Source organism: Neophocaena asiaeorientalis, unplaced genomic scaffold (assembly GCF_003031525.2).
Source record: "Neophocaena asiaeorientalis asiaeorientalis breed wild unplaced genomic scaffold, Neophocaena_asiaeorientalis_V1.1 scaffold155, whole genome shotgun sequence".
In the NCBI taxonomy this organism is placed as follows: domain Eukaryota; kingdom Metazoa; phylum Chordata; class Mammalia; order Artiodactyla; family Phocoenidae; genus Neophocaena; species Neophocaena asiaeorientalis.
The window spans coordinates 2,393,797-2,414,826 of NW_020173040.1; the positions used below are offsets into that span (position 1 = coordinate 2,393,797).

The 21,030-nt window shown below is 53.0% G+C and overlaps 1 protein-coding gene across 1 annotated transcript in view; it reads right to left on the reverse strand.

Annotated features, from left to right (window-relative positions):
- Positions 1-7,638: 7,638 nt before the first annotated feature.
- The window catches only part of PCSK6 (proprotein convertase subtilisin/kexin type 6), a 144,519-nt gene continuing 131,127 nt past the window's right edge, over positions 7,639-21,030 (reverse strand). Inside the window, exons 18-22 of the mRNA XM_024742731.1 lie at positions 18,895-18,998; positions 14,523-14,652; positions 10,396-10,508; positions 8,912-9,005; positions 7,639-8,785 (exon numbers count right to left, since the gene is read on the reverse strand). Of these exons, the coding sequence (XP_024598499.1) occupies positions 8,737-8,785; positions 8,912-9,005; positions 10,396-10,508; positions 14,523-14,652; positions 18,895-18,998 (490 nt within the window). The 3' untranslated portion in view covers positions 7,639-8,736. The remainder of the gene's footprint in view (positions 8,786-8,911; positions 9,006-10,395; positions 10,509-14,522; positions 14,653-18,894; positions 18,999-21,030) is intronic.

The window sequence follows — 21,030 nt, forward strand, 5'->3', positions numbered from 1 at the left end:
CCCGGCATGCCCCGCGCCAGGCAGCACCAATCGCCGCCGGCGTGCGCGGGCTGAGCGGCGTCCAGGCCGAAGCAATCGAGGAGCCACGCCCCTGGGCTCGGGCTCCGCTCTGGTTCTGGCTCTGTTCCTCTGGCATCGCTGCGGTCTGCAGGGCCCCCGAGTCCAGACAGCTGTGTCCGCAAGTTAACAAAATGTGAAAGCCCCCAAGGGGAACTTTCTCGTGCATCCGTGCACCGTGAGGTGAAAGGGAGGCTGTGACTGTCCTCACTCCACCCGTGGGTCCAGTGATGGGTCCCGGATTTTGGCCCCCGGCGTACCAGATAAGGACGGGCTGGGTCGCCCGCCCCGGTCGAATTTGTGGTTAGGCCTGTGCTCTACAGACAATTAGATATTCATGTTGAAGCCTGGTACACAGGAAAGCGCGCAGATCAGAAATCTGCAGCAGAGTGAGCACACCCGCGTGGCCGCCGCCGGCCTCCTAAACAAACACTATTCGGAAAATCTGCCCCCCTCACCCCTCCCCAAGTGCAACTGCGAATCCAACACCATAGATTAGTTTTGCTCGCTTTTGATATAGACTCATGCAATCTGGTTTTGTGCCTGGTTTCTTCGGCTCTGTGTCGTGCCTGGAATCCATCCAGGTTGCAGGCAGCAAAGGTTTATTTCCTTGCTGTTGTATAGAATTCCACTGTGTCTCTCACACCATAACTTATCCATTTTGCTGTTCATGGACATTAGAGTTTCCAGTTTGGGGCTGTTCTGCATAATGCTGCTATAAATTTTCATGTGCGTGGATCTGATGCGCGTGCATCTTAATTTCTCCAGGAGTGGAACTAATGGGACATAGGACGTGGTATCATCGATAGATAATGCCTGACGATCACTGCCAAGAGGCTGAAATAATTTCCACAGTCTCTAGTGGTGTGTTAGGGTTTCCATCACTTCCAACGTCAGCCTCATTGGCACTGTCAGTCTTTATAACTTTAGCGATTCTGGGGTGTGTAGTGGTATGGCACTAACGCTTTGCTTTTCTCTAATAACTAATAAAGTTGAGGATCTTCTGTATATGTTGTCCACTCTTGATATCTTTTGCAAAGTGCCCATTCAAGTCTTTGCCCATCTTTTTCTATTGGGTTGTCTGCCTTTTATTATTATTAATTATGGGATTTCTTTATATATTCTGGATATGAGTATACTCTGTGGTTTACCTTTCACTTTTTTTTTTTTTTTTTTTTTTGTTAAAACTGCTTAAATACCAAAGACCTCACAGGGAGTGGAAATACTGTCCTCATATACATCCTCATTATAATCCATTTTGGTCTAGGAAAACATCTTATTCCCCAAATCACCAAATCATGATCTGAGCTGTAAATTGAATCAAAAGGATAAGAAATGTGACTGCCTCTCCCATTTTGAAAAAGAAACAAGCTTTCAAAGGGTCTGATTCAAGAATAGACATCAGAAGAACTTCTTAGCTCAGGAAGCCCTGCCCATTGACAGTGTCTTTTGTCCTATCTTGGGGAGGACACTTTTACTATGGTCATGTAGGTCTGGGACCCAGAAAGCGTTTTCTGCTAACTGACCTTTTCACCGCTAATGAAAAGGTGTTGTTTAATGACCAGAAGTTTCTAATTTTTACATAGTTCAGTTTATGTGTATGTGTATTCATGTGTGTGTCTTGAGAAATCTTCCCTCATCTCCAAAATGTTTTTCTGTGTCATCTACTAGAGGCTCAGTTGTTTTATCCTTCACATTTAGCTCTCCAATTCCCCTGGAATTGATTCCTTTTGAACTTTCTATTGAAGCATGATATACATGCAGCAGACTGCAAACTACACACACCCAAGCAACTGACATCCAGATCAAGAACAGGAGATTGCACATTCCAGAGGCACACCTCTTGCACTCTTCCAGCCACACCCTTACCCCAATGGTAACCACTAATCTAACATCTTGCGTAGATTGGCTTTGCCTAGTTTTGTATTTATGCAAAATGCAATTGTACCTTATGCATCTCCTGCTTAACCTGTTTTATGCAAAATGCAATTGTACCTTATGCATCTCCTGCTTAACCTGTTTGTGTGTAGATGTAGTTCATTTATTCTCGTTATATAGTTTCTCACTGTGTGAATATTCCACAGTTTGTCTATTCTGCTGTTGATGAGCACGGGTAATTTTCAGTTTGGAGCTATTATAAATAGTGCACCTACTAACATTATAATAAATATCTTTAAGTGAACACATATACTGATATATACTTGGAAATAGAATTGTTGGGCCATAGGGTTTACTTACTTTCAGCTTAAGTAGATACTACTAATTTTCCAAAGTGGTTGTACCAGTTTATACTCCTTACTGACGTTTGGTATCGCCTGTCTTTTTAAGTTTAGCCATTCTGGTGGGTTGGTAGTGGTATCCCATTGTGGTTTTCATTCTATTTCTCTGATTACTAACACAGTTGAGAACTTTAAAATATATATATTTATTGTTCATTTAATTAGCTTTTGTGAAGTGTTTGTTTAGGTGTTTTGTCTGGTTTTCTATTGGGCTGTCCTTTTTTACTGATTTGTAGGTCCTTTTTTTTGGATAGAAGTCCTTGTGAGATAAAAGTACAGTAACTATCTTCCCTCTCTCTGTGGCCTTTTCACTCTGTTAATGCTGTCTTTTGGTGAACAGAAGTTCTTAATTTTAACATAGTCTAATATACAAACTTTTCCCTATACGGTTAATGTTTTTTGAGTCCTCATTAAGAAATCTTTGCCTATGCCAAAATTATAAATCTTTTCTTCTAAAAGCTTTATTGTTTCCCCTTTCACATTTGGATTTGCAATCTGTCTGGAATAGATTTTCATACATACTCTGAGGTAGGGATCAAGATATATTTTTTCCTCATCTGGGTATTCAGTTGATCCAGCACCATTTATTGAAAAGCCCATCCTTTCACCATTGTGCCACAGTGCTACCTCCTTTTTCATAAATCAAATGTCTAAATATGTGAGGATTTACTTCTGGACTAGCTATTCTGTTCCATGGGTTTAGTCACCTATTTTTGCATACCATCTTACTGTCTTTATAATAATAAGATCTATTTTACTCTATTTTTTTTGCGGTACGCGGGCCTCTCACTGTTGCGGCCTCTCCCGTTGCGGAGCACAGGCTCTGGACGCACAGGTTCAGCGGCCATGGCTCACGGGCCCAGCCGCTCCGTGGCATGTGGGATCTTCCAGGACCGGGGCACGAACCCGTATCCCCTGCATCGGCAGGCAGACTCTCAACCACTGCGCCAACAGGGAAGCCCTAAGCTCTATTTTAAAACTTGATGTTCACCTCAAAAAAAGAGCCACTTTGTTTTTCAACATTGTCTTGGTTATTATTGCCCTTTGCATTTTAATAGAAATTTTAGATAATTCTTGTATTTAAAAATGAACCCATACTTTGATTTATATTGTATTGGATCTTTGGATGAAGGGAATTTTTTTTTTTTTTTTTTTTTTTTGGATCGTTGTGGTGCATGGGCTTCTCTTTGCGGTGGCTTCTGTTGTTGTGGAGCATGAGCTCTAGGCACACGGGCTTTGGGAGTTGCAGCACGTGGGCTCAGTAGTTGTGGCTCACGGGCTCTAGAGCGCAGGATCCAGTAGTTGCAGCACATGGGCTTAGTTGCTCCGTGGCATGTGGGATCTTCCTGGACCAGGGATCGAACCCGTGTCCCCTGCATTGGCGGGCGGATTCTCAACCACTGTGCAAGCAGGGAAGTCCCTGAAGGGAATTCTTATCTTTACAATATTGAGTATTCCAATCCATAAACATTTATTTAGATCTTCTTTGGTTTCTCTTAGTGTTTTATAGTTTTTGTGTAGAGGTCCTATACCTCTTTTACTAGATTTATTCTAGTTATTGAATAGTTTCTGATGCTGTTGTAAACAGTATCTTCTATTTTAAAAAATCCATTTTCTAATCATTGAGTGCTGGTATATTGAAATACAGTTGATTTACAGTGGAAATACAATTGATACGGGCATTGTATCCAGCAGTCTTGCTGAAGTCATTTACTAATTCTAATCATTAATCTATAACTGTTCTTTTGGATTTTCTACATGCCTAACCCTGCTCTTTGAGAATAATGAACGTTTTATTTCTGCCTTTCCAATTCTTATACCAGTTCTTTATGTTTTGCCCTCTTGCTTTGGCTGGGATCATCAGCACAATGTTGGATAGTGGACATCCTTTAGCAGGCATCACTTCATAGCCCAGGGGCGGGGGTGCATAGGGGACAGAACCCTCATCACCTGATCAAAGTTAACACCACCAATAATGGAACAAGTCAAAGTCTTGTATCACCTACTAGGATGCAATGACAAGAACACAGCATGGCTTCGGAGAGATTCATGTCAAACATGCTTGACCTGAATGGAAATATGAGGAAACCTCAGACAAGCACACATTGAGGGGCAGCCTACAAATAACTGGCTGGTCGTCTTTAAAAGGTTCAAGGTCATGAAAGTCAAAGAACCAAGGAACTGTTCTAGATTGAAGGCTAGAGCCCTGATGAGTACATGCAGAGTGTGATCTAAATTGGACCCTTTTGCTAAGGGCATTATTAGGACAGCTGGCAAGACTTGAATCCAGTCAGAGGATTGATGGTAGGAATATACCAATTTCCTGATCCCCATGGTTATGTAGAAGATTCTTGTTTATGGGAAATAATTTAAAGTATTTAGGAGGTGGTAGGATATTACATCGGTAATTTACTTTCAGATTGTTCAGGAAAACATTTCTTTGTACTGTACTTGCAACTTTTCTGTAATTTTGCCTTGCGATTGATTGTTTCAAAATAAAGAAAACAATCCAAACTTCACTTCATTCCCGAGAGAACCACCAGGTGGAGTCCTTAGACCAGAGAGCTGATTTGACAAGCCCTTCTCTTATTCAATTAAAAACAAAAGGGTAAGCAATTATACTCCAATAAAGATGTTAAAAAACAAAAACAAAACAAAACAGAAGGTTTATTTCTTTACTTTAAAAAAGGAAAGTAGTACGGGTTTCCCTTGCTTCAGCTCGCAAACAGGGACATAAGCTATAGCTGGTTTTATTCATTTTAGGGTATCTCTAGGAAGTTGAGAACAGGTTTTCTTTTTTGATTTCATTTCTCTTGGCTAGGGTTTCTCAGCCTCCTCGGCACCGTTGACCTTTGGGGGCTGGATAATTCTTTGCTGTGGGGACGTCTTGTGCATTGCACGATGTTTAGCAGCATCCCTGGCCTCTACCCACTAGATGTCAGTACAGACGTCTCCAGGGAGACAAAAATCACCCCCTGGGTGAGAACCACTGTCTTTGCAATGAGATATGCTCTGCTCTGGGCACGCTGGTGCCCATCTGCTCAACAGGACCACCCTTAGTGTAGCTGATACAGAGTGGGGGGTGCCCGGGGGGGGCAGCTTTGGGTGGTAGGAGCTGCTGTGCCATGTAGGGGGTGCTGTTCCGTGCATGGACAAGCCGCAGAGCCTAGGGCGTCAGGACAGCCTGAGACAACCAGCAGGACGGATAATGCCTTGGCTCATGAAGGAAAGCAGCCGAGAAGTCTGGGACAGGATGCAAACTCCTTTCTCATGACAGTCGGCCCCTAGCTGCCTCTCAGCCGGCTGGGCAGAACCTTACAATGCCAGAGAATGACTATGGTGTATTACTTTCCATCACCCTTGCTTGTTCTTATTAAAATAACCTTCCTTTTACTTCACTTCTCCACCTCCTTCCCCTTTGCGTCCTATGATCTAAACCTCCACCCCTCACCTGCTCCCAGGGGCCCCAGTGTGCCCCAAGATTGCAGGCTTAAGGCTCCTCCAGCCACATTATCAATGATTTAAATGCAATGAAGGGCAGTCCCCCAAGTTCAAGGGAACTGCACCATTGGCCACATTTAGACTATGTTGCCCCCCTCCCCCCGCCCCGCCGTTTTGTACTTAAAGCTCCATTCACCCCCCTCCTTCCCACTGTAAGTGCATCTCCTGTAAAAAGTGCAATTCTCCCCAGCCCTTTGAAGAGGTACAACGTATAAAATCAGCAGTGGCCTGGGAGGGATGGGGACGTGCATCTGGGGACCACTGTGAGGTGCCAAAGACTTTGGGGACAAGGTCAGAAAAATGTCATCCCCTGGCAATGAAGACAGCTTAAAATGTTTGGCCAGCTGCAGAAGTGACCATCCCTCCTGCCAAGAGCCAGCCTCCCTCCCGGGGCACACGATGGAGCACCCTCGCCAGTGGGCGGCCCCAGACAAGTCACTTCAGCTCTACGAGCCTCGGTCTGTGAAATGAGGGGTTTAGAGGACACGAGTCCATCAGGCAAAACAAAATCCATAGACGTGTCCTGCCCCAACAGAGTCCAGATAATCTTAAGGTCGGACCATTTGCAAACTGGCATTTTATGTGGTCAGTCCCTTTTAACAAGGGGGTGACTGGTTCTTAGGCCTTTGTGAACACCTTCTCAACTCCGCACTGCACTCGCCACAGGCTGACCCAGCCACTGCCGGGCGGGTATGTGCTGCCCGCTGGCCTTCTTGTAGGTGGTGTCCTTTGGTAATAACAGGACTTGATTTCTGGTTCAGTTGCAAACATGTTAAACCATGAATTCTCAGTGGACAAAAAGCTCTAGGGGCTAAAATGGTGCCCTGCACCAGAGGTGCTTAGCAAGTTGCTGGTTTTAATTCAATCAGGCTCCTGGTGGAGGTTGAATTCTTACTGATATTCTGCCCAGTCCTGGCTACTGTCTCCCAAACACACTCACTCAGTCCTTCATTGCGTCACCTTTGACAACTCGGGCCAAGTCCTGCTCGTGGCGGCAGCTAGCTCGTGGGTCGCATAGCCTCCCCCGCTTTCCGAGAGCTGCACGCTGCTCCCCACCTCCGGCCACGTGGTCACTGGAAGGGCTCCGGGGCCACGTGTCCCTGTGGCCAGAACTGGTGGAACCGGGCAAACACGGATGCAAGGCAGACGAACCCGGGCCCGAAGCAGATTCAGAAATCTTTAGAGGGCTGGATGGGCACCAATGTTTCTCGCGAGCTATGAGTGGTCTTGTCATTTGTCCCATCAAGTGGACAGAGAGGAGGCACTGCTGCAGTGAGGGTCCAGGTGACAATGCTGGTCCCAGGGCTCCCAAGCCCCGGCTACACCTTTCCTGAAATTCCGAAACAACCCTGGAATCCCAAAACAACGGCCCTCCCCGACTTTTGTCTTTTCCCAAGTCAGTTCTAGTCAGTGCATTTCCTATATTTGCAGACAAAGGACTCCTAGTAAGTACAACTCCGACCTCACAGAGAGGCCAGGGTAAAAATCCCATGTAGCGCGGAGCCCACAGGTGCGGGGATTTCAGCCACTGTGCGGAAGACAAGCTGTAACCTAATGATATCACACTCGCGGCTAGGTGAAGAGGCTTGCAGTCTGGGCTTTTGTGGCCCGAAGAGGGTCTGTTTGCCAAAGGACGCCCTGGAGCTGGAACTTCGGGATTCTCCCACGACTTTGCGGCAGCATTATTCGCTAAAGCTCAAAGACCTTGAAATAAAAGCACACGTAAAGCCATTTCACACACTGGCCAGTACCCACGTTTCAACGTTGTGCCTTGGGAAGAAACACAGGCTCCTTTGCCGTGAAATGTTAACTCTTTTATTAATTTAGGGTTGACACTGTATTTGCTTTGTGGATTTCATTTTCGGAGTTGTGGATTCAACAAACAACAGCTGGGCTCCCCCCCAGCTGACAGGGGACTCGTCAAATGTGTTACAGTCAAAGAGGGGAGCAGGACGAAATGGAGAATGAGCTCGAAAAAATTTAAGGCAAATGTTACTCCCATATTAAAGGGACTTGATCAAGCAGATCTGTGCATATCAATGAAAATATATGAAATATTTGTCAAAATAATTAACATTGGTAAAAATTAGAACACGTAGCTTATAAAATACCCACACAGGTTTGGCAAAAATAAATCCAGCCATGTCGTTAGGCTCATAGCACACACAGACACAGGGGCGCCCACCTTGAGAACAAGTCTCCTGAAAAGCAGGGCCAATGTATTTTCAAAGCAATTCCACAAAATGGGACACGACAGACAATTAACAGTTCACAGGCTGGGTTTACATTTTGGTAGGAAGAATTGCTTGGTCGTTGGGGCACCTTTTGGCCAGCCCCCAGGACGCCTCCTGTGTTAGGCAGAGGTGACCATTCATCTGGGCCATGAGACTCCCAGAGACACAGACAGGATGCAGAGACCAGGGACCTTCAGCTCCCTCAGAGGAAAGGGCAGCAGAGGAAGGAGGGTCCCTCCAACCCATCCGTTTGGGATTAGACTTTCTAAGCCATGGCTGCAGTTTCAGAAGTTGCTGATTATGGAGAAATAGATGCTCCATCCCCAGTGGTCACACGTGTGCCCCGAAATCTGTTTTATTTACAGTCTGATCAGACCATCCCCCAGACTGTGGCAGGCAGATGAGCAGGTATGCCCCTTAGCCCTCCATCACGCAGGGGCACAGCCCAGGGGTCTGCGGGCTGCCCAAAAGCATGGGGAGAAGAGCAATGCACCAAGCATCCTGCCTTTCTGCTTTGGTCTCGAAGATTCAGTAAACTTATGGTCCCAGAAGCTGCTCTGAAGCTGGAGCTGTGGATTCCTGGAATTGGTTCTGTTCCCGTTGTGAGTTAGCCAGAAGAATGGAGCCAGCAAGCAGGGGACATCGCCGACACCTCCTCGAAGCCCTCACCCCCCTGGCCTGGGCGCCCAGAGATGCCGCGGAAGGACCTCGCTCCTGGGGAGATAAAGCTGTCAGATGCAGGGTACCACTCCTGAAACAGACTCTGGCCGACAGCCTGGAGGAAGGTGGATGGACAGACAGGAGGGGCCCTGCCCTGTGCGGGCGGCCGGGCGTCCCTACCCAGCCAGGAGGCAGGTGCGGCAGCAGAACTGGATGAAGAGCTTGCGTTCGCAGAGCCGGTTGGACTTGACCATCTCGCAGAAGGTCTCATCGGCTGGGCCCCCGGGAAGGAGAAAGGAGGGACATGTGAGATTTGGGGGCCAGATAGGATTGTTCCCATCACCCCATTCTGCTGGGGACATAGTGGGAGCGGGGGCGGCAGCCCTCCCAGTCACCCCCGTGATGTGTGGTGGGCCTGGCGCGGCAGAGGCCAGAGCTGAGTCTGGGAGACAAAAGCAGACTCGGGGTGGCAGGGGAGCGGGCGGGGCCTGGGGACACCTGGGCTGTGCCAGGGAGCCCTCGTGGTCCCTGTGTTCCTCTTCCTGGACAGCTGTGCTGGGGGACTTGGGAGGAAGATGGGGTCAGGCCTGGCAGGGGCAGGATGGAGGATATGCCGTGATCCCGGGGACACCCCAAATGGGGGAGGAAGGGGGTCACCAAGAGGGAAAGGCTGAGGGGGAAGGGAAGAGCCATGGAGGCTGGCCCCTCCCCTCGGCAGCTGGCTTTTGAGGATGTTGCCATTCATGGGAACCGGGAGACCCCCCCCCACCCCGGGGATAGCCTCACTTTCTCGGGCTGGATACATAACCCAAGGAGGTGGCTTCCTAAATCAGGAGCTTCCTGGTCTTTGAAGGGACATAATTCTGCAAGCCAAGAAAACCACCTTGTGGTCCACAGGGCGTGCCCAGGGTGCTCTCTGCAGGCTTCATGCTCTGCCAGGCCGGGGCCGGTGCCAGCTCCGTGCCCACGGACAGCATGGCACTGGCGGTTACCCTCTCCTGCACGCCTGCCAGCTCACAGTGCCCAGAGCCAGCCCCAGACTGCTCCTCCCTAGGCTTGCTGAGCATGGAGGCTCCTTCTCGCCATGGCACGTCTGCCCACGGCCCCTGCACTGGGTCTCCAGGCCAGAGTCCCCTGCCAAGCTTTCTCTTGCCCGGAATCCCCAAATTGGTCTCCTCTGAGATCCTGTTTTCACAGTCCATCCTTGCCTCTCCCTGTCGGCTTAAAGCACCAGGGCTCTCCCACAGCACAGAGGCAGGTCCTTCCCATGGACATGCGGGCCTTGACACATGTGCAGGGAGGCTGAGAGCCTTCAGGCCTCCTGACTTTGACCTCCAAGGTCTGGCCTCTCCTAACACATGTCACCACACCCAGGCCACCTTGGGCTTATGGCAGGAGAGTGGGAACGGTGCGAGAACAGAATCATTTGTAAGAGTTACTCAACGGACCGACCCGCACTAGCTGTGCTGGTAGTGGAGATGCCTGTCTGGTCAATGTGAGAGGCCTAAAGGGAAGGGAGGAGGCCCAGGGGAGAGCCAAGTGGTCACTGGGAGGAGGGGCCACAGGGCTGTCCAGGGGACTGAGGTCCCTGCATCTTCTTTTCCTTTCTCTTCTGCCCGGGGCAGCCCTGAGGTAGCTCAGGGCGGTCACCCACCCACGCTCACCATTGCTGCACGTGTGGTTGGTGATGCACGATGTTCCCAGCTGTGTGAAGCCTGTCTTACACCGGCTGCAGTTCCTGCTGGAGCCTTCACAGCTCAAGCAGCTCTCGTCACACCTGCAGGGGAACACGGGTTCCCAGATGGGAAAGAGACACAGTCACTCCAGGCCCCTTCCCAGAGCCCTCCCGCCCTGCACCCCCTGGCTGTAACGGTGCCCCCCACGACGGCCCGAGACCCTGGCCAAGCATCTGCATGTATCTCCTCTATTGCCCTGGGAGCGCGGAGACGGTCACGGCCAGTTGGCAGGAGGATGCCCGGAGCTGAGGATGGGCCCAGGTCTCTGAACCTCCCCGTGGCTCACCTGGACGCCCTCCTGGGCACTGTGGCCACAGGTGGCTCCCTGAGGATGTCAGCATTGACTCTTGGGGCTTGGGGCCAGGCTCCCCTGAATGTGATGGACATGACCCTGGGGCTAGCCGGGGCTGAGCCTCCTTTGTGGTGACGTCAGCCTCCCCCCTGGGGACAGAGGGTGGGGATGCCCTTTCGACCTGTCCCGGAGACAGGACCCAGGACTATTGCTGACAGAGTGCCGTGACCTTGGGGGTGGGAGGGTCAGCGCACTCCACTGTCCCGTGCGTTTATCTGGGTCTGTCTGTGGCTGCGTCTGTGGCACTGGAGCTGAGCGGCTGCTCTGGTGACTGTACGGCCAGCAAAGCCTAAACGACTCACCATCGGGCCCTTCACAGAAGAGCCTGCCGACGCCCCTTCCTGCTCTGGGCCATGAAGGGACCTGGGCTGTACCTGCTGCCTTCTCCGTGTCCAGCTCCAGGGACTGGGTCTCCCTAGACCCACCTCCCAGCTCCCTGTCAGCTGCAGGCCCGGGAGCAGGGCTCGGACAGGGTGGGTGGGGCATCGGGTAGGCAGTGCTTGGGACAGATGCCACCTCCCAGGCAGCGACCAGACGTCAACAGCAAGGCTCACTGTAGGCCTCCTTCCTGAGTGGGCCTGTGCCGGGGTCAGGTGCCATCATGGATTCTGCCTGCACAGGGCCTCCGGGATAGCAGGCCCTCAGCCTGGATGAGAGGTGGCTTTTGTTCTCCTGGGGTCACCCCCAAACTGGAGTTCGGGCCCATAGTTTATGTTTATAAACGTGTAAACCCACAGGCAAACCGCATCCAGGAGCCCCTCCGACTTCCTCCTCCTGCAGCAAGAGCCGGCCCTCCCCCCTCACAGACCCTGGAGCGGGAGGACGGGCCCGACGTGCAGACGCTTACTGCGCACTCTGGGGAAGACCCCAGGGCCTGGCCCCTGTCCTGCTGCACTGCTCTGGCCGGGCCACAGGCACCTCATGCCACTGCACGGGGGGACCACGCCCCCCAACTCCCGCTTCTCTTACAGATGATGTCTGCTAGTGACACAGGAGCTAGGGCCAAGCCAAGCCGTGTAATTGGTGGTCAGCTGTCTCGAAGGCCCTGGCTGAGGGTTGCTTTGCTATAAACAGTAAGGGGGCGGCTACAGTGGAGACCCAGCTGCACACAGCTCTCTTTCTTCTCCAGATTCAGCCTCACAGAGCCTCAGGATCTCCATGGCCGTCCCCGGAGCTGTGTCGGTTTTCTTCGGCCATGTAACAAATGACCATAACGCAGCAGCTTAATCCACCACTTTTCAGCATCTCCCAGTTCCGCAAGCAGAAGCCCGGGCAGCCTCGGATGGGCTCTCTCTCAGGGCCTCACAAGGCCTCGGTCAGGTGTCGGCCAGCCTGGGCTCGGATCTGGAGGCCCCGGCTTGGGGAAAAATCCGGCACCGGGCCGCTCCCCCAACTGCCTCGGGGGCCCCTGTTTCTCCGAGAGACCCTCTTGGCTCCTCCGTCAAGGTTACCGTGGCTGCCAGGTGGTCCTCTTGGGCAGGGGGCTTTCAAGACGCCTCTGGTTCTGACCTCACCCCCAAACACCACAGCGACTGTCCTGCCAAACTCTGCAGGGCGGCGCCCGATGCAGTCCTCTCCCTGCCCTGCTGCCGGGGCCACTTCCCCCCCTCCCGTCTTTAGGCTGTTCCAGGTGACAGTCAGATGGCAGATATCTCGTCACACTGGACACAGGACAGAGCAGAAGGCCTGCCTGAGTCTTGCCCTGCCTCAACATACCCAGGAGGGGCTGGGGGAGTGAGGGTGGTAGGAGGGTGGGGGGCAGACACCCCACCGAGTTGCTCTGTCTTCAAAGAGGTCCTTGCTCCCTCTTCTAGGTCCTCTTCCTAAGTCTTGGGGTGGCCGGCGCCTCTTTTGAGATACTCATCATGGACTGATCTCGTCCGTGGGCCTCAGCATAACGGGTCTCGACTCGGCATCCAGGCTGCCGACCTGGCAGGCCTGCGGCCCGGCCCGGCTTTTCCCCATGAGCCCTGCCTAGCTGCTCGCTCCCTCAAGGCTGCCCTGGCCGGCACTCAGCATTCTGGGGCCTTCGGGAAGCCAGGCTCTCTGAACGCTGCTGCTGCCTCGGTGGGGAGAAGCCCAAGGCCATTTGTCCTTCCAGGGGCATCCACACTGAGGGGTCTCCAGAGCCCTGGGACTCGGGAGACGGGAATTCTCTGAAGTGCTAGCGATTCACCACCTAGGCGTCCCGTGCAGGGCACTTCCTGGGGGTATATCTCTGAGGCCTGCTGTGTCAGCCCCAGCAACCCTCCAAGACTGAAAGCTTTGCCACGCGTGGAGGTGAGCACCCAGGGAGCTCCTGTCCTCCTCAGCCAAGGAGGGGCTCACAGGGGCTGCCTGCCCCCTGCCTCCTGGCACTGGGGACCCCATAGCTTCTGGGTGCCCTGCGGGGCTGTCTGCCATACTCATGGGAATTCCCAGCATCCTCTGAGAGCCAGGGTGTCTGACAAACGAATCTGATTATCACTGTGTAATGCGCATTGTCCCTGGCTGCCATACTTAGGGTAATCACCCTGGAACAAGCTGGCTGGTTAAAATGAAACTTTACTTCAGACACCGGTGCCGAGGGTCCTTCATGGGACTCAGCAAGGCTGGGTGAAGGTGGCTGGGTAGTGGGGCTGAAACCCTAACCCTCTTTGAGTGGGTCCCACAAGCGCAAGGAGCAGGTGGTCTCTCATTTGCTCACGTAGGTTGTTGGTTTTTGTTTGTTTGTTTGTTTTAAAGAATAGGTTACAATCCACAAGAGTTCTGAAACACAGCCTGAGAGGATCTCAAAGATCCTCACTGTGGGTCTCCAGCTGTGAGCTGCCAGATGGGCATGGTCTCCCTGCACTGCTCTGAAGTGGGCGCCTGAGGCTCCCTCTTTGAGTCTACGTCAGAGGGACGGTCCCTTTCCCACTCCCACCATCGTGATCTTCAAGGTCACCTGCAGACTCCTCATCGTCACTCTCAGCCTGGACGAGACAGACTGCCCTGCCCTGTTCCTGGGCTCCAGATGATGAGGCCTGACATGAGGCAAGATTCAGCAGGACAAGAGGACACCAGGCAGACGGCTTCTCCTTTCACTGCCCGCATCCCGTGACAAGAGAGAACACTGCTCAGAGCCCCAGAAAAGGATGGCGCGCCTGGCGGACACACGGGAGGGAGCGGAAAAGGAGAAGGAGCAGGGTTATAACATCTCTGCACCGGCTGGAAGCGGCTTTAGAATGAGGAAGTTGTCGGGATCTTGTATTTTCTCTAAATTATCCAATGTAAATTTTAAACAAATCCTGCACATGGTTTCCTTAATGACATGCTGTGAACACACTGTGGTCCGGGGTGCAGGTGGGGTCCCTGGTGTCTGCCCCGGGGTGGTGGCTCCTCCAGTCAGGGCCCCGTCCTCCACATCCTGCCTTCCCAGCCACACAGCGCCTGATACACAGTAGGTCTCCACAGATACTCAAGACGTGAACAAAGGCATGAGGGCCGCCGCCTGACTGTGACCTTGGCCATCACCACCTGCAGGGTCCCCTCCTCTGTAAACGGGTTCCTGTCTGCCCACTGCACCCACTGCTGTTGTGGAACATGGCACACCCTGCCCCCAGCCCCTGGAACAGGGGCCACCAGACCCAGCCCTCCTGCCACTCCTCCACAGGCACCGCTGACCGCCCTTCCCCGGACATCTCGGGCTAAGTCAGGAGGACTGCCTGGAAGGCGCACATACCTTCGGCACACTTTGTGGGGCAAGCCTGGCATCTGCTCTGGGTAGAAGCCCTCACCACAGGCTGGCACACATTTCCAGTCTTGGAAGTGGAAGTTTGGGGCACAGTGAATACATTCTTCTCTGCTGGGCCCTGAGGGGTACGGGAAGAGCAGCAGAGGTCAGGGACCGCCCACCTGCCCATCATGTGTCCAAGACCTGCTGCAGCACCTGTAAGATCCAGGTCCTATTCAGACACCCCAAGGCCACCACACAGCTAGATTCACCCAGGTGCCGCTGTGCATTTGCACTGGGCCCGCCTCGCCACTCCTCGGAGGTGGGCCTCATGCCCACACCTCACGGATGGGGACACGGAGGCTGCACCAAGCTCAGCACACCTCCCACTGCCCGGGCCGCGTTCATCGGCCCCGATTCCAGGTGCTTCCTTTCCCAACAGGCCTGGGCCCGATTTCGGCTAGGGCAGCCACAGGTAGCTCTGAGTTCTCAAAATGTGGCCTGGCCAAACACACTTACACACTGGATTTCAGAGACACAGTTTAAAAAAAAAAAAAAAGTGAAATAGCTCGTTGATTTTTAAAATATTGATTACATGTAGAAATGATAGCATTTAGATACATGGGATTAAATAAGATGTTGTAATTATTTTCACCTGTTTCTTGAGGGAACTTAAAGCTGCATCAGTAGCTCACATCGTATTTCTAGTGGACAGAACTTGGTGTAAGAATATGTGGGAAAAGGGAAAGAAGAGGATTGGGGGCCTGGGGTTGACAGGTATTTGGTGTGAAGGATCAGGACTCTTTCAACAGAGAAAAAACAGCTAAGGGCTTATGGGGTAAGGCGTGGGGACCAGAAAAGGCAAGAGCTCTGAACAAAGGGTCAAGAGTCGTGAAGGAAAATCTGCAGCCCAGTCAGGAGGACTCACCAGCCTGGGCAGGCAGTGGTCCAGAGTGAAGAAACCGTGCTGTCCATCTGTCTGTCTGCCCATCTGTTCATTCATTCAGGCCAACGACACGTCAGTGCTGGGTGTGCACTTCCGTGTCAGAGTCCCCAAGGAGCATCAGAGAGGCAGTGAGGTGGCCACTGGCTGATGGCTTGGAGGGTCGAACTCAGGGAGAAACCATCTCAGATGCTCACGGAGACCACAGCCCCTCCTTAGACCTCCCCCCACTGTGGTCCTGTCTCGGCTTGAGGCCTGACAGCTGAGGCAGAGGTGGAGTGAATTCTGGACCTACGGGGGGCCTCTGGGCTGCGTCACGGGAGGACCCCTTTGCAGACGGAGGTCCAGCCCCGAGGCTTGGTGCTCTGGCAGCTGGTTTCTGCTCTCAGAACCATAGCTTCCAGCTTGGAAGGGGATTCTGAGCTCGCCCAGGACTGAGCGTGAGGCAGAAGCGGGAGCCCTTGGGGTTCCAGGGCCTTCATGAGGAGTAGCTGCCCACCTGCCTGGGGTCTCCACGGGGGTGTCCTCCCTCTGTTGCAGCAATGCAGTGGGAGAGCCGCCCCACAAATGCGTCTGGTTTATGTCCGTCTGGATGGACGGCTGCTCTTGTGCCCCAGCCCCCATCACTTATCTGCAGGGAGCATCTGGCGTTGGTGCCCTCCACAAACCCCACCACCCATGTCCTACTGCCCGGGCCGCCAGGGTCCCCAGTGCCTAAGGAGCTTCTGCAATGAGAAAGAACACTCATTCTTGTTTGCTCCTAGTTTAATGCTCAATTTGCTAAACTTAAAAGCGGATGGGGCTTCCCTGGTGGCGCAGTGGTTGAGAGTCCGCCTGCCGATGCCGCCGCCTTCCCGGTCCGGGAAGATCCCACATGCCGCAGAGCGGCTGGGCCCGTGAGCCATGGCCACTGAGCCTGCGCGCCCGGAGCCTGTGCTCCGCAACGGGAGAGGCCACAACAGTGAGAGGCCCGTGTACCGCAAAAAAAAAAAAAGCGGATGAAACCCGTTCAGCTGGGGTTAGAAGAAGAGAAAGCCCTGGGACGGGCGGAGGCGACGGCCCCGTGACAACGTGAAGGTGCTCAGTGCTGCTGAGGCACGCACTTCAAAGTGGTAGGTTTTATGTCCCGGATCTTTTACCACGATGACAAAAGCGGAGTCAACACAAATCTCCTAGAGCAACTACTTTCACTACTACTAAACATTGTGAACTTTGTAATTCAAAGTCTCTCAGGGATTCCATTTAGTCACAAGGCTTTCCAGGCGTCAGACACTCGAAAAGCAGACACAGATCATAAAAATCGTAGCAAAACGGGTGAGGCTTAGGCAGGATCCACTGCATCATTTGTGGGGCCCAGGACAAAGTGAAAACGCAGGGCCCTTATTCAAAAGGCAGGAAAAACGTGCTATGAAGGGTGCTAAGATACAAAATGCGTTCCTTTCTTCTGCCATCTCTCTCTTGACCTGTCATGGTGGTTTTCATCTGCTATTTCATGTCGTGCTCCCCTGGGTGAGGCCCGGCCCTCATGCCCCTCAACTCCACACACATGTGCCCCACTGGCCGCTAGCTGCTGACCCACGCGCCATGCCCTGCTGGGTCCCCTGCACCCACCCAAGGCAGATGGGTTCCCCAAGGGATCACATCATCTGTGCCAGAGGCTCTGGGTACTTGGACCAGGATGGGAAGAGGCTTATTCCTACTGAGTCACCACTGAGTGTCCCAAGGTACTGCTGGCCTGGGGTGGGGACAGATGCCACCGTGCTCCATGCTGTACTCGTGTCTAACCACGACTCTCCCCACACCGCACCCAGGCCCCTCACAAGCGGGGAGCAGCAGTGGTCACGGAGTGGGAGCTGGGAGGGGAGCGCCGGGTGGCCAGGGGCTCCCGACAGGGACCGTGATAGGCAGCGAGAAGCCTTCAGCGCTGGAAGTGGGTGGGGCCCCTGTCCTAGCAGTGTCCGGGGTGGATGCACACGTCCCAGAGCATAGAGGGAACCCGGGCAGGCAGGTGTGGGGAGCAGGGGAGACCCCTGGACAGCCTGACCCCTCAAGTGACAAAGAGGTCTCTGGACTGAGTGAGAGACTGTTTGCCAACAGGCAGTGTGGGGATGCAGACAAAGGAAACCACACTGAATAAATGAAATCTAAAGCTACACGCCTGACTTTTATGGATTCAAGTGCCTTTGAAATTTAAATAAGTAACATCGGCAATGCTCTTTCAACCTGGGCTAAACAATGAGTCAAAGAAAAACAATGAAAATGACAGGCCACGAGGCAAACGCTAGGAAAGGCTGCTGGGCCCCTGCCTTTCGGGGGGTTGTCCCAGGAGGGGGCCCCAGGAAGGCACATCTTCCAAAGGCCTTGAGAGTGCTGGTCTTTGCCATGGCATGTCCACTTCGGGTCAAGGGCCCCTTGACATGGGCTCACGTGGCCACACTGGGACGGCTGCCCCGTCCTGCCATGCATCCCGGGACCCATGTTACGGCATCAGTGACTCAGCAGAGACCTAATTCTTACAGCGTTACTGCAGCAAAAACTCAACCTGATGTGGGTTTCTTAGAACAAGGACCAAAGCGCTGGGTCAGGAAGGAGGATCAAGAGGAGAAGATTCCATCAGAAATACGTATGAGTCCACAAGCTCAGAATGTGCTACAATATCCCGGTGCCAACAAGTCTGCAGCACGAAACCCAACAAGACAATCATTCTCTGCGATTCTGCGTAAAAACTGCGCCTGGAAGGCAGCTATGCTATCATCTCTGTGGGAAATTACAATACACATAAAATTGCTTACAGAGATCTTTTCCTCTTTGAGTAAAATGTTCAAAATAGGGAAGACAAGTACAAGGAACTAAGGCTATGTTTTAAAAAGCCTTCTTCCTTCACCACAGGAACTTGCCCAGCCTCTCCCCCAAGAATCGATGAATCGTGAAACTCCGGCACTGCTACCCTGAGGTGAGGGCTGGGTTCCACGCAAGAGCTCACTAGCAGTTAGCATCCCTTCCCGGCCTGAAAGCATCCCCTACCTGGCTGGGCTCCTGACACCGGGAAACCCAGGCTGCTCCAAGTGGGCCCTTGTGGTTTTTCTTTTTTTTTTTTTAATTTTAAAAATTGTGGTAAAATGTACGTAACATACAACTGACCATACGAACCATTTAAGCACACAGTTCAGTGGCATTAAGTGCATTCATATTGCTATGCAAGCATCACCACCATCCATCCATCCCCAGATATTTTTTATCTTCCCAAGCTGAACCTCTGTACCCATTAATCACTATTCCCCTTTCCCCCTCCCAGCCCCTGGTAGGGCTTCTGGGATTTAATGCTGCAACGCCCACGGAAGCCTGCAAGTCCTAGGGCTTTCTGGGTTTCCAGGTAGTCAGCCCACCGGCCTGGGGAACTTGGGCTCCAAATGTGGTCCCCGCAGGCCGTGAACTCACCCACGCAGGTCTGGCAGGTGGGATGGCATTCCCCGCACCTGATCAGCTCAGAGTCAAAGTAGGTGCCTGGCTCACAGTCTGGAATGCAGCTGCCCCGTGCAAGGCTGTTGAAAAGAAAAAAAAGGCAGTCTTTTATATCCTTTCCAAAGCTCTAATTCAATTATGATTTGCCCTCAAATGTCTTTCATGAGAGGAACTGAAAGTTGCTAAAGCACAGCTCTCCGAGTCACTTAAGGTTCTGAACTAATGAAAGCGGCAAAAGTGTCCTGCAGCATCTCGAGGCCGGCTGGAAGGGACACCCGGGCCTGGAAGCAGAGTCTCTGCCTTCTTGTGGCCGGTGGTCCCGAAGCTCCTTCCCAAAGCCCCGTGGCCTCAGTCCTTGTGCAGGAGGCTATGCCCTCCATGCCTTCTGTGCTCTTCTGCTCTGTGACACCTTCTCTTCACTGACACCAATCACGCTAGAACCCAAGGCCCACGAGGAGAACTCAAGCACGGGTGGGTCACCCCACTGGCTCGGTCTCACTGGGCACAGCCCTGGGTGAAGCCTTGGCATCTGTGATGTGTGAGTGGGGTTGGCAGCAAGACTGACCCTGAGTCCCTGCCTCGCCCTTGCTGGAAACCGTCTGTGCTTCACAATGAACCTGAGAGAAAATCCGCTCCTGGGACCTAGCAGCCCTGCCTGCTGTGGCTCTGGCCTTCCTCCCTCACCTCGCTCGGCCAGGCAGTGAGTGCACGGCTTCTGGAGCAGACCCTCTGCCCCTTCCCAGCCGTGCAGCCCTGACCCCGGGCAGGCCAGCCAAGCTTCCTGCCCCTCCGTCCCCTCAGCTGTCCACCAAGGCTGCTGCGTGGTCAGGTTACTTTGAGGACAGAACCCTGGCAGGTGTCGGGCACCCAGCAGTGTGAATGGGTGTTGGCTGCCACGGCTGCTTCAGTTCCCAAGCTCACTGCTGCACATTTGTAGATGGATCTGCTGCCTGACACGTCAGACACGTGCCCCAGGGTCTGTGAGATCCAGAGGCTCCTGCACTTGGTGGGGAGGGAGGTCGGTGGGGCTGAAAGCACCTCTGTATCAAGGCGGAAGCCGACCCCAGGGCTCCCTCTCGTCCCAGCCCCCAGGCCACTGAACCAGCTGTTCAGTCAAGTCTTTACTAATGGATGTTCCCAGCCTAAAGAGATGGACGCACGGCTTGGCCACCCTCACTGCTTCAGTGGGACCGATGATTTGAAGCCACAGCTAAAGAGGATATTGGGCAATAAAAGGAAGCTTTCTGTGGATTACGGCTGATGATGTTTCAGTGTCCGCAGTCCTCTCTGACTGCTCATCACGGCTGCACCGCTGCCTCCACCTGGGGGGCTGCTGCCTGAGAGGCATTTTCTCCCCAGGACACAGCTCCTGGCCTGAGCATCTGACCTCCTCTCCCTCACCTGACCCACAGGAGCAGGGATGAACCGCCCCCTCCAGCACATCCCCACTGGGAAACAGGCTCCAGGGAGCTGGAAACACAGTGCCTCCCCCTGACAACCTGAGTCTCCGGCCTGGGTGGGGGGCCCTGCGGGAGGGTCCCCACAGCCGAGCTCCCAGGCCCCAGTGGCGGCCAGCTGAACCTCTCCGCCTTTCCCTTCTGAGGCTCCCCTTCCTCCACGTCACCCCTCCACTCCTCATCCTGTCTCGTCCAGCTCCCTGGGTCAGAGAACGGGCATGACGTGTGACTCTGGGGTCCTGCCCCCTTCCCTCCTCCGACTCCCAGGAGCGTGGGGTAGTGGACCCTCTTCTCTCCAATCCCCTGATCTGGAGGGGGTGGGGCGGGCTTGGGGAACCTTAGTCATGCTGCTCCTGGAAACTGTACCTCTCCCCGTTAGTAAAATGTGAAGAAAAATGCCATATATGTCACATACGTCATAGGTTGCTGTGAAGATTAAATGAGGCAGTGTTGGTGAGAGCAGCTGGAGTAAAATGCTGGTTTTCTTCCTTCACTCCTTACTGCAAAAGAATTCAACCCTGGGGGGTTGAATTTGAGGGGAGGGGAAGCTGCAGGAACGGCAGCATCCTTGTCCCCTGGGGGCCAGGTAGAAACGCAGAGTCACAGAGCTGCCGGGTCAGCACCTGCATTTTTTTTTTTTTTTTTTTTTTTTCGG